Source organism: Lutjanus erythropterus, chromosome 3, assembly GCF_056507025.1.
Source record: "Lutjanus erythropterus isolate fLutEry1 chromosome 3, fLutEry1.hap2, whole genome shotgun sequence".
In the NCBI taxonomy this organism is placed as follows: domain Eukaryota; kingdom Metazoa; phylum Chordata; class Actinopteri; order Lutjaniformes; family Lutjanidae; genus Lutjanus; species Lutjanus erythropterus.
In genome coordinates, this window is record NC_139319.1 from 25,735,149 (window position 1) to 25,748,283 (window position 13,135).

Genomic DNA, 13,135 nt, shown 5'->3' on the forward strand with positions numbered 1-13,135 from the left:
TCACTGATGTAGTTACTCATTACAGTACAAAATACTATTGGCCTGCAATATGCAAAATTGGTCAATGTAATCTCTTTCACTTGGAGAAGTCACAGCAAATCCTGGCTAGAAACCTGACAAAACTCAAAATAAACAAATACCGATTTCAACAGACAGTGACACTAATCCTTGTTGTATTGAAAATCCACATTGTGTAGTACTGTGATACATTACTGTTGAACAAGTTAAATAAAATAGCACAGAAGAATATTGCCATTGTTATAAATATCCAAAGTGACTACAGGAGCACATAGAAATGAGACTTGTTGTTTTGACATGGTAACCAGAAGGCAAATGTATCTGCATGTGTTTATGCACACAGGGGAGGGTCAAGTGGGTGTGTCTCTATGTGATCCCATCTGTCAGTATTAGTCGAGAAACTCACACAAAAAATAAAGGCAAAATTTCTCACCCCTCACCCTTCCTATAACAGGCTGTTGCTATAGAGACTGACAGTTGCCTAACGCACCTCTATTTGCCTCTTGTGACCCCCGTGCCTCATGTGACCTCTTCCCATACCACGCCTCCTTCACCCTCTCTTTCTAATTAGTACCCCCACCCCCTCTCAATGTCAAGCTTTTTTCTCTCTCTGAAGTCCTGGTTGTTCCTCTCTGCTGTGTGTCTCTGGCCTGTTAAGATTATGACAGACATGAACTGGCCATCAGATCATACAACAAAGTTGCCACCATATTAGACAGGGCAAGACCTGTACACAAATACGAGTAAACAGGGTATGGTACTGATTTTTCTACATAAGAAGCAGTATAACATTTATATTTCCCAACCGATTTCAATGAACACTCAAGGGATCACGATCTATGCAGAGTAAGTTAGAAAAAAAATTAGCTGTTTCCACTGCAGGAACTTTCTCAAGGGACTAGGAACCTTTGGAGGAACTTAGTACATTTCTACTGCAGGGACCAAGGCCTAAATTAAGTTCTGGAAATTATAATGACCAAAAAGTCAATGTATGAGGCATAGTACTTCCCAAAAAATACTGGAACTTTGGTGTTTGGACTTGCAGAATTTCTCATTGGCCAAGCACTTAAAAGATTTTATTTCAGCCACCATTTTTAAAAATCTGCAGCTGCAGATTGTGCTTCGACACATCTAGATGGGAGTTACATTAAAAAGCAGATGCAACAATGACCAAATTCAAATAATGTCTGTTGTTTTCTATACCGTCGTTATTGTTGGTCAGTCAAGTACAAAAATAATGTGTATAAAAAGCTGTTGTTGATGTCAATGGACTAATTTGCCTAAACACAGATGGCAACACGTTGAAGGAATCTTTTCCCTGAAAAGTGGTTCCTGGGACTAATAGATTCAGATATTTTGGATGGAAATGCAGTTTTTTTCCTACTGCATGTAAACCCTTGAATACAACACAACTCACTGAAATTGGTTGAGACATGTCAACATTACAGTACCTCTCATCCAGAAAAACTACAACTACCCAATTTACATGTATTTGTTCACAGGCCAGCCTTACTTTGTCCAATACGGCAACAACATCAATGTATCACAACAACGGGCCAAAGCGGTCAATGTGGCACCTACAAACAAATGTCTATGGTTGCCCCAGGAAACCCCTTTTTGCTTTTTAGCCCTAATAGTATCTAAGTCTCTCTCTGGGAAAAGAGCTTTAACAGGATCATCCCACACTTCCATCCAAGGTCAGTGCCGGAGGGAAACAACTGCCTGAGGATATATTTCTGTGGTAGATATGTAGTATGATGTAAGGTATCTTAAACTTTCTAAGGCTTGCACCCTAACCAACAAATGTGGTCTTCCATGGTCAGAGCCCCAGGGTTATACCTGGAACGCATTAGACAATTGGATTTGTGGTCCCAATGTGAATTTCTCATAATATAGGTCTTATATAATATGACTTATATTCCAAGGCATCATAACTTTACACTATACACAACTAATGAAAACAAGTAGAATAATATGGTGTATTCTTTCATCTTCTGTGGTCTAACTGCTGTCTTGACAATGGCCTGAGGGAAGAGCAAGAGGATATGCAGGCATACAAGCAGCCTTTGAACCTTACACATATATACACGAAGACCTTGGCCTCAAAGCACAGCCTCCAACTGTCATTCACATCAGTTGAGCTCAATTCTATTAATCTGCCTGATATTTGATATGAAGCGGCTCACTCTTGGCAGAGGAGGGGATGACGAGGGCGGGGCCAGAGGCACCGAATGGGCTCTCTTGTCAGCAGCTTGTGAGTGATCATACAACATGAATTCACAGAGAGGAAAGCATTGTTTGAGTTTATGCGCCCCTCTTGTTTCCCTTCTCTCAGCCCCCTGTTTCTCCCACCACCCCTCACTCTACTCTAGCACTTGACATGCATGTGGGGTGAGAACACGGGGGGTAGAGGAAAAACAATTATGCTTGGCAGTCATAAATCCACAGGACGTAATTCACAAGCTATTCACTATTAATTCATTGAGTGTTTATAAATGTGGTTAACAGAAGAGAAAAGCAGCCCGAATGCTAAAGTAAATTAGCCTCTAATTAGATTGTGATTCATGAAATTCCCTTTCAAAAGTGTTGACGCAATTAATAGCATGTGAAATTGCAAATTAATCCAATACAGAATTATACAACACACTCGTGTTTATGTGCGTCTCTTGCCACTTTGAAAAATATAATGCCGTTATCACCGTGGTGACACCGTGTAAATATGTTTCTCCTCAGATGTGGTAGCTGGGGCCGAGCATATCGAGGGTGAAATGAAACAGGCGGGAGAAACAGCGTGGGCAAGGAGGAAAGCAGGAGACGAGGCGGTGACAGTCATTACATTTGTTCTGTAACCTTTCGGCAGTGAAAAGTGCGTGAGCAGCAAAAATGGAGATTGCAGATTTTCTGATTATCAGGGTGCGGGAATGCGACAGACGCACTGTGGTATTATTGTGGCTTTCTGTGCCTGCATGTTGCCACCTGTTTCATGAATTGCATTTGTATAACTTCCTGCTTGGGCCGTGTTTTCTCATAACTTCCAATATCTGTGTGTGTGTATGTGTGTGTAGGTACATGCCAAGAGCCACCATGGCTAGCATATTATTGCCTTAGCTGTTCCTCAGTTGCCTCAGTTCCACAATGTAAGTATTGCTTCAGTCACTGAGAATAGATTGAAAGGCTTTAGGTCACTGTGGGGAGGAATGAACATGTCTGTTAAAGGGATAGTTCATATTGGTTGAAGTGAGATTGTATGAGGTACTTGTCCATAGAAGGTGGATTACCTACAGTGAATAGTGATTACTACTAGGGCTGGATATCGTTTAAAACATTATGAATCAAGCACAAGTACCAGTACCACTAACACGATATTGATACTAATGGAGTCATTTATTCAATATTCTTTTTCTGAGGTACTTGATTGACTGGCTGCAAACAAAACATACAAATGGTGTTTTTTTTCTACATCTGGGTACAAAAAGGATTGAATGCAGGTATCGTTTGACTGGAGAAGTTTTGATACTATTTCTTACTAGATTATTTAAATAGATCGCTTAATAGTATTGAGAACCAATACCCAATCATAGATACCATGCCCCCAGTTTAGCGAAGCAGTTGGAGAACTGGTGTAGGAAGCTAAGCAATGTACTGCTGTGGACAGTAACTGTGGTCTGATTATTTTGCGACAGCTGTTTTCTGTCAGAAAAGGCTGTCTGCTGGCAAGGCAAAGTGGTGAATATGTTCTAAATAGAGTGTACCCTGAAAATGATATTGATTTTTTTAGATAGGCCCCATTTTCTGGTGGGTTTGCTGCTGACCCTGTCCACAACAACACATTGCACATCTTCCTACAGTAGTGCACCTGTTTGCTTCTTTCCTCTGTATGTGTGTGTCTTGGCATGTGCATGTTTTTGTCAGGCGTGGTAGGAATTTGTAACAGTCAAACTGACTGATTGTGATTGCAGCAGTAGCAAGACTGTGATGAAGCTGTGTGTGTGTGCTGGGGGTGAATAATCAGCATCCCTCTGAGGTAATGGGAACTAGGAGGGAGGAAGAGAGGGCCCTGCATCAGAGGTCCAGCCTGTGCATGTGGGGGAGGTGGGTTGGGGCAGTGGGACACTGCCTCCTGGAACCCTGCATTCGGTGAAGCTCCATGCCTAATGGGGGGCAGAGAAGTTAATTCCACTGCGCCAAAGCTTTATCTCATTTTCATACATATGAACGCGGCAGGCCGAGATCGATTACCGCAAACAAATTGAAATGCCTTAGACCAAGGAGGCCTGCAGAGAGGAAAGCAGAGAAAGATGCTGAGAATGGGGGGAGGTGGTGTGCATGTGTATGTGTCTATGAATTTCTGAGAGTGTATAAGGAAGGCAGAATTCACTGATATGGATGGAAAGGCACAAATCACTACCGCATACTGATTTTCTCCCTTCCTGCATATACACACACCTCTATTATTTAGAGTCACGCATTAAAACTCAACTCATTCCAGTTGATGCCACCTTCCTTTTAAGAGATACTGCAGACGAGAGGTTATGAGCAAACTCACAGAGGTCCTGATGGCTCACTGAGCGATTAGTCTTCAAACAAGCCCCATTTTCTCACGTATTTTCTTTATCTTTCTGTCTGCATGAGTGCCCAGTACATACTCACAATCAGTTTCTCATTCTATGTTCCTTTCTTTCTCTATCTCTCATTAAACATACCATAAAATAAATGTCCATGTCATTAGTCCCCTTCTATATTAGCGATGTCATTGACTCCCGACGGTCATTTTTGGCACTCGTCTAAAGTACTCACTGCTTCATTACTTTCTTTCCTCCCCTTCCTTTCTTCATTTTTGCTTTTAACTGGCCACAGAACGCCCTGCTACACTTCCCCTCCTTTCCTTCCTCCCTCCTCCTTCTTAGCCATGTCCCCATCCATGGGCCTCTCTCACAAGCAGACTTTTCAATATTTCCCCTCTGACTCTCAGTGTTTCCTTTGCCTTGACTGCCAATGACTCTTGATACAGCCCACATACACGCATCATTTACTGTAGTCCGAAAGTACCAGGGCTGTGATATACTGTTCACTGTTTTGGCTCTAATCCGCTGCATTGGATTTGAAATCAAAGATGTGAATGAGAGCTTCACTGCCAACATGAGGGCTTTACTGCCTACATTTTTGGACAATGAACGCACATAGATCATAAGCAGGTATTCAAGACAATCGGTGAGGTTTTCCAGAGACAAACTATAAACAAAGTCACTCACCTGACCTCCATCCACATAAAAGGCCACTGAAACAAGCAATGTGGCACAGCTAGCATTAAATAAAAGCATTTAAGGACTGTAAAATGAGACAAGCATACTCTCTGTCTGACCGTGTAAATACTGAACAACGTTGCAGTAATCATGTTAACTGTGTGTTCACAGTAACACAGGGAAAGCTAGCTGAGAAACTATCATGTGGTGAGGCTAATTTTGGAACAAGCTAATTGCTGATACGTATCGAGTTATTATGCTACATGAACCTGGCAGCACATCATGTGTGACTTCTGTGCCACAGCAAAGGCACAAACATAGCAGAGAATGAGTGGAGCAACCAGAAGCGGAAACAAATTTTTCTAAATAAAATTTTGTCTCTGACCAAAAATATCTGAACATGAAGAATTCACAACATATTAAAAAAAAAAAAACTGTTGATGGGGGTCCGGTTTGGTCCGGTCCCACCCAAGGCTATGGTAGAAGAAACACTGTGTAAAACACAGAGACATACACAGAAAAAAACCCAAAGTATTGCATTCAAAGCCCCCCCCCCCGCCTCTTAACCACTGCTCACATACTCTTGGGCAAGGCATTTAAATCCCCACTGCTCAAGCAAAGATGCTCAGCATCCAACAAAGACTGTGGTTATACAAGACAGGTACCAGATGTGAGCATAAAGCATTCATGCTCAGAGAGTCTGTCCTGTGTAAATATGTTTATAAAAAAGAGGCACACTATTAAATCTGCTTTGCTGCTAATGTTTTCCGATGCTCTGTAAATACGATTTGTAACAAGAGTACTACACATACAGATGACATAAAAAATAGGATTGAATCACAGTGACGAGAAGTTTGATTTATTTTCTATGAGAAAATTATGTCCACTCAAGCACAAAAGCATTGCATTAGGTGCTTATACAAATTAGAAGCAGCTAGCTTTGTGCAAGGGGTTTGAAACCTGGTCAATAGGCCAAGCTCACAGTCAGGGTGGTGAACCACAGAGAGGGTAATTAAATAGACAGGTCAGAGTTCAAGGCAAGCTGTGGTGACCTTCGTTGAAGCCCAACAGTAACACCCAGATGGCCAAGCTGCTGCTCAGACTGGGGTGGGGGGTGGTGTTGGCTGACAAAAGGCACACCAAGAGGATTTAAAAGGTAGCCACCTTTCTCAAATTTTGTGCCAGACCATGCAGTAACAAAACCAATTTCGAGCATTTTGCATTTACAACACCATCTCATAAACCAAAAGCACACAAATCAAACAAGACAAATCTTTATGCATCTTTTGCCAAAACAATTGACAAATATTTAAAGCACAAGCCTGTCAATGAGACAACTGAGGGCAAGAGATAAAGCACTAGGTATTTTGTGAACATTTCTAATGAAACTAAAGCTAATTTTACAGCAATACACCAAGGGCACATGAGGACACTGTTCTTTCAGTCCTAATCTCTCTCTGCATTTCGGCTGAACTTCTTTTATTCCTCCCCCTCCCCCCTCCAACCCCCTATCCACACCACACTCAGTGTGCTGTCTGGGTGCCCTCACGCTTCACTGCCTGGTGCTGCGGGCGTACAGGGCGTCACTCTGCATCACTCTGCATTAGACTCCACTATATTCACTCTTCTGTGTGTGTGTGTGTGTCTGAGAAACGGGGAATCAAATGACACAAATGTGCATGGATGTGTAAACTGTGTGTGTCCATCTGTGTACAAGAACATTAACTGCTATCTGTGAATAATGCGCGTATAATATGTGTGTGTGTGCCTTTTCGGGTCAGTGTGTGTTAATCAGAGCTGATTAATGTATATCAGTGGTTGGAATGCAGTTTTAGAAAATGAGACAGATGAGAGGGTGCAGTTTGCTTGATTGTGACACTCACCTTTGGGTTTCTGATCAGCAGCCTGCAGGGAAACAGAGAGAGGAGCTTAATACAGTGAAGGTGTTGGTTAGTCATTCAAAACTGTGAATATATCAAAAGTGTTATGGTGAAACCTAGTGCTTTATTCAACAGGAAAGGGGCTAGTGTTACTGAGTAAAGTGGTCTAATCTTTTCAAACCATTCATGATTTTTTCCATTTAATGGTAGTTAGTTGTTGGTTTTCTGCATACAAATCAGCTGAAAGTATTGATTATAATAAAACAGACACACACAGCTTCCTTTAATAGGTGTGTTGTATGAACAAGTGCCTCATTTTCACCTTTTTCTGAGCAACGTCCGTCTTGGTCTTTTCTTCTTGTTTTTTCTTTTTCTTTTCTTCCATCAAATGGTTCTCTTTCTTCTGTTGCTAGCTTCTCTCAGCTGTCCAACAAGAAAGGGAAAAAGCAATGAGTGAAAGATGAAGGAGAAGGGCTATGACTAGGAGGAACTCAAATAAGTGTACTTCATTTTATCTTTATTACAATCATGTGGATCCATGTGCATCACACATTTTATACATGTATGGAATTCAAGCACATTAACATTGTGCTAAAATATGTTCACTTTCCACATGAAAATTCACACGTATTTTCAGACAGACACATACTGCGTGCATAAACTTTCAACCCCTTTTGATCCATTTGTAAGTCAGAGCCAAAATACACTAAGGGTTCGGAAAAACTTTTCCATCTACAATCATCAGTTCATACAAAAATCATGTCAGGCAGTTCGGAGGAACACTTTCCCTCATGTGAACTGAAAATGAGATGATGGAACGGAGGGACACAAAAAAGGAAAATGAAAAGAAAAAAGGCACACATGAGTTTGAAAGAGAGATAAAGACAGAAAAAGTGAACAGAAAGAATGAAGGCCAGTGCAAAAGGGCTGGTTTCAAGACATCAGGAAACGGCAAGAAAATAAAAAAAGAAACGGATTAAAAGGACTGAAAGGAAGTCGACGTAAAAGGCCAACAGACTTACAGAATAAGACAGAAGGCCTTTTTTTTTTTCTTTTTTTTTTTTTACAAAGATCTGTTTCTAGTAGGCGTGAGTCAAACTAGCGAGATAGCTAGCCTAAGGGCCAGGGAAACTAAGTGCTTCATTTCAGCCTGTATTTCCTTTGGCTCAGCTTCAGTGACAGCTCCTGGAAACTATTAGGGGCATGAGCTGGGCCATAGGGACTGAATGTGTGTGTGTGTTTAGTGTTCACAAAGTGCAATGGGCATTAATCTATAATGCAGTACCATGCCATATCAGATCAGTGATAGAACTCTCTAAAATGTACAAATACATTCAATCCTCTCCATGTCACTCTAAAATAACGGCATGTTACTATTTGCTGGTGATCCCACAAAGAGTGCACGTGTGCACATACACACACACACGTGTCTGCCTTGTACAATGAGCCATTGTGTTTCATCCTCGTGACCTGGAAGGACATGACTGTATTCTAGCTCTTAATGGGTGTGCAGTACTCCTGACGAACTAGTTTGTCTTAGAGAGTCCTGTTTTGTCAGCTGATAGTTCATCATCTTGCCTAATAATGTATTATTAACTAATAATAGATAAGTGATGATGATATTAGAATGTGGTCTCTGACATAATTAAAAGGAATTTATCAGGCAAAAATATAAAACATTTGCCAGTTCAAGGTTCACAAACATGAGAATGTGCTGCACCTTTTTGTTTTATATAAGTGAATTTATTATCTTTGGCTTTTACACTGTTTATCAGGCAAAACAGGCAAATTCAAAGCATTGCCCTTGAGCTCCGAGAAACATAATAGTCATTTTTCACCATTTTCTGTAGTTTTATCCAATAGGCCTAATCAAAAAAAAAAAAAAAAGGATGAGCGATATGGCTATTAAATAAAATCTTGATATTTTTAAGCTATGCTTCCATATGTATCTCGATATAGCTAAAAATATAATAAACAAAGATAAAATAACATAATGTAAATTCTATAATTGTGTAAACATATGATGATCTTATAGAATATGATGCAGTGTTGCAGATAAAACTACCTAACAGTAGGGCAGGGCAATATGGACAAAAGCAAATATCACAGTATTTTTGACCAAATACCTCATTAATAATATTGTAGGGCTGACTACTGACAAAATATTAACACAATGAGTTTTTTGGATAAATAATCATCAGTAATGTGTATATAATGACTAAGTGAATACAGACAAATAAACAGCCTGTTAAGTTCAGAAAATTTCATCACTTTCCTGTAATCCACCAGCAAAAAACAACACCACATCACAATACAGGCCTAACAATATCCAAAACCGAAAACAATATCTAGTCTCATATCTCAATATTGATGTAATATCTATATATTAGCCAGCCCTAATTGACAGATTAATCAATAATGAAAATCATTAGGTGACACCCTAATGTTGATTAATGTATGCTGCTCCCTGAAGTGAACTAAAAACAAAATACAAGATGTGCCTACACAGGGCTTGGATATGAATCAAAATCTGAATGTATGAATGAATCACAACACTCATAACAGAAGATTAATGAAAGGCCTGCCTCCCACTGTGCTGCCCACTGGCAGGGGGATGGAGCTGTCAATCAAAAAGACAGGAGAGGCCTCACAGAGACTATCTGATGGTGTGGTAATATCTCTATGGCAGTAAGAGAGAGAAAGAAAGTAGACAAGGGTTAGACAGACATAGAGATGGACTGAGAGAAGGATGAAGGAAGAGAGACACTGAACTGTTGTTAACAGTGAGTTTAGAGCCAAACCCTGGGGAAGACTGCCAGACTAGTGGCCATTGCAGCAGGGTGAAATGAAAGAAAGCTCCATCCCTACATTACTTTTCCTTTCCTTTCCTTCATCTGGATTTTCTCTTCCTCAATCCATTTCTCCTTTCATTGCACTCTAATGCTCTCTCTTTCTCTCTCTTGCATTCACACTGTCCAATTTTTCATACCAAGAAGTCTGTGTGTGTCATTGTGCTATCTCAGCAACCAGGGGAAAGCAGCCCTCAGGTAATAAATAGGAAGCTCAAATTATGTGTAGGGGTGTGTGCGTGTGTGTGTGTGTGTGTGTGTGTGTGTGTGTGTGTGTGTGTGTGTGTGTCTGTGTTTGTGTGCATTCAGACAATTATTTGCAGTATGTGCAGTATATGTGCAGCAGTTTATTTGTCAGTCATTCTATTCCATGATTTGAGCCTGTCAAGCCTCTCTGCAGCCATTTAGCATGATGGCAACACACAGTTACCAACTAACTGCAATGAAGCCAATTCAACAGAATAATACAGAGAACAAGAAAAAAAAGAGGTTGGGGCTGGGAAGATAGTGACAGCAAGCAAGCAGAGAAAAGGATAAGACGGGGAAGAAACTGGCTTCTGTCATTAACTCTGTGTGCTAGATTCTTCCTTTACCATGAATTGCTAATGACAGAGCCTCTCTAGTATAGCTGACCTTGTCATCCTTGTAGTCTCACCCTTTAGCCCCACAGATAATAGAAGATCTGCCCTATCTGGTTACTAGCCACCCTTACTAGGACGACAAGAAATTAGGGCTCGGGAAATCTGAACGGCGGCAACTCCACAGCCACTCAACAACATGCATATATTATCTACTTTCATATATGCATCAACACACTACGAAATGTTGACTATTAAATGTTTTTTTTTATTTTAATATTGGAGGCAACCTGGCAGAAAAACAGTTGTTTTGTGAAATGTGAGAGATGCAAACAGTTGTCTTTTGAGCTGACTTAGTCTATGCCAAAGTTAGCTTCCCTCATGACCTCCTTTGCTCCCACATATATACTTACCTGCCTTTCCTTGTCTCTCTCCCCCTCACTCAGTACTGCTGACACCAGCACCTCCTCAGCACTGACCCTGGGGTGTCTCTGTGCTGCCTTCCAGCATCAGGTTTACCCTCGCTGGCAGTATGACACTGCAATTAGGCAAAATGTATCCTGTTTTGAGGTTAGTGACCTACACGGCCACAGCGTGTCATTGAGTCTTCTCTTAGATTAAGAGGGCTTAGATCACCTTAGCCAACAAACTGTAGCCAGTAACTAAACCAGTAATTATTTAACTCTTGCCCTTAAAAAGAACAGCCGACAGTGAGCCTCAATAAACAGTGGAAAATAATACACCTCCTAGCTAATGCAAAATTGCTTTATTTATGTTGTATCATGTTAGCTAGCAAGCTGTTCACCCATATGTCCAAGTGGCAGCTGTGTATTGTCCAAAGTTACAAACATGTGCAAAGCTGGCAGATGCCTTCAGCCTTTATTAGAGAGTAATTTGGGACACATTACAACAGCACTGTATTGTAGGCTTAAGTTTACAAAACATAGAAATAATGTGTGTAACAACATCCCATGCCATTAAAAAAATCTATAGCAAATACAACATATGTGGGCTGACTTTTTTCTCCCTCTTCTATCTTAAAGCCTGACCTATCCATTGATCCTGAAATGACTTAGTAGCTTTTCTTAAGAACATTGAGTTGATTAGGAAAACATCCCATGTCTCAGCAAACTGGGGCTTGTGGGAAAATGTGAAGAAATCGTATGGTGAGGCAGTATCCTCTGTTCCTGTGCTGCATGAAACAGTTCCATATCCTGAGACTATAGGGCTAAGCTATAGAAAAGGAAGCATGACAACAGGAACACACGGTACAGGAATGGAAGGGGCTAGAAACTCACAACACACACAAATCCAGTCGCACAGAAACACACAAGGAGGCTTGATGTGCACAGGCAGGAGGCAGTCTGTCTGATGCCTGTCTTTTTCCGCCAGGGATGCAGAGGAGAGGGGAGGTGGGAGGAGGAGAAGGAGAGATGAGGATGGGGGCGAAGAGAGGAAGGGAAAAACAAGCGGAGGATGAAAGCAGACGCAGAGAAACACCAATTAAGAACGACAGCCGCCGGAGAACCAGACAGGGCACGGAGAGAAGGAGAGAGCTGCAAGAGGGAAAAGACAGAAAGAATCCTCACCGGAGAAATGGAGGAGTTGGGAAAAAAAACTGAAAGGAGCACTACTGAGGCTGGCAGACAGGGAGAGACAGGGAGGCGAGGAAGGGGGAGAAAGGCACTGAAATATCCATTCACCTTGATCACGAGTATCTCGAGATGCAGGGAGAAAAAAGAGAGGTGAGGGGGGAAAACCACGCAAGTGTGATAGAAAAAGAAAATAAGGGGAAGCGAAGAAGAAAAAAGACAAAAGGAAGAGAGACACTGAAGCCAAGAGAAACTCGAAAACATTCAGCTTCACGTGTTCTGCACAGCTGTCAGATCAACCACAGACACAACACCAATCACAAAGGAGGAGGAGGGGATGGAGGAGGAGGAAGAAGAGACTTTCCTCTCTCAGCAAAAAAAAGTAATATGGTCAGGTCTTGGCCACAGAATGTGGTATATTCACTCTCCACCAACATTACCATTCACCAGCCACCCATTCCTGTGGCATTAGAGAAGCCACAGGGCTCTCCTGAGCCTTATTACATGGAGCATTATCATGGACAGCCCATACCTGGGGAATAGTTCCTCAATGCCTGCTACAAAGGAACACTACTCTCCACAAAGTTACGTGAATGGGTGTGCATTTGTGTTTACTCAACCTGAACGGCATGGGGAAAACAACCCTGTAAATTCCACAGTTGATAAGCAATAATAACACTGTTGTTGGTGCATGTTTCCAGTCACAACAACACTCCCACTGGCCGCTTAGTTTGTAAGCATTCTGTGCATACCACTTTTGCCTTCAGCAGGTGGAGAGAGTGGCTTGTGAAAATATACAGCACATTTTACTGCTACTAGACTGGACTTGCTCAATGAACTGTGGCTGAAATATCCTTGGTTGGTGGAATCGGTATACAAGAAAGAAAGAAAGTCAAAGAATCAGATAGTGAGAGAGTCGGAACTGGGCTATAAATAACAGCTTTGAGGTTTGCCTCCAGAAAATTAGCTCTCAGT

At 41.4% G+C, this 13,135-nt stretch overlaps 1 protein-coding gene across 4 annotated transcripts in view; it reads right to left on the reverse strand.

The window, feature by feature from the left end:
- The window catches only part of tnrc6c2 (trinucleotide repeat containing adaptor 6C2), a 59,659-nt gene that overhangs the window by 38,268 nt on the left and 8,256 nt on the right, over positions 1-13,135 (reverse strand). For all 4 annotated transcript variants that reach the window (XM_084715604.1, XM_084715605.1, XM_084715607.1 and 1 more), the window contains exons 2-3: positions 7,464-7,564; positions 7,145-7,166 (exon numbers count right to left, since the gene is read on the reverse strand). In XM_084715604.1, coding sequence (XP_084571730.1) covers positions 7,145-7,166; positions 7,464-7,526 — 85 coding nt within the window. In that variant the 5' untranslated portion in view covers positions 7,527-7,564. The remainder of the gene's footprint in view (positions 1-7,144; positions 7,167-7,463; positions 7,565-13,135) is intronic.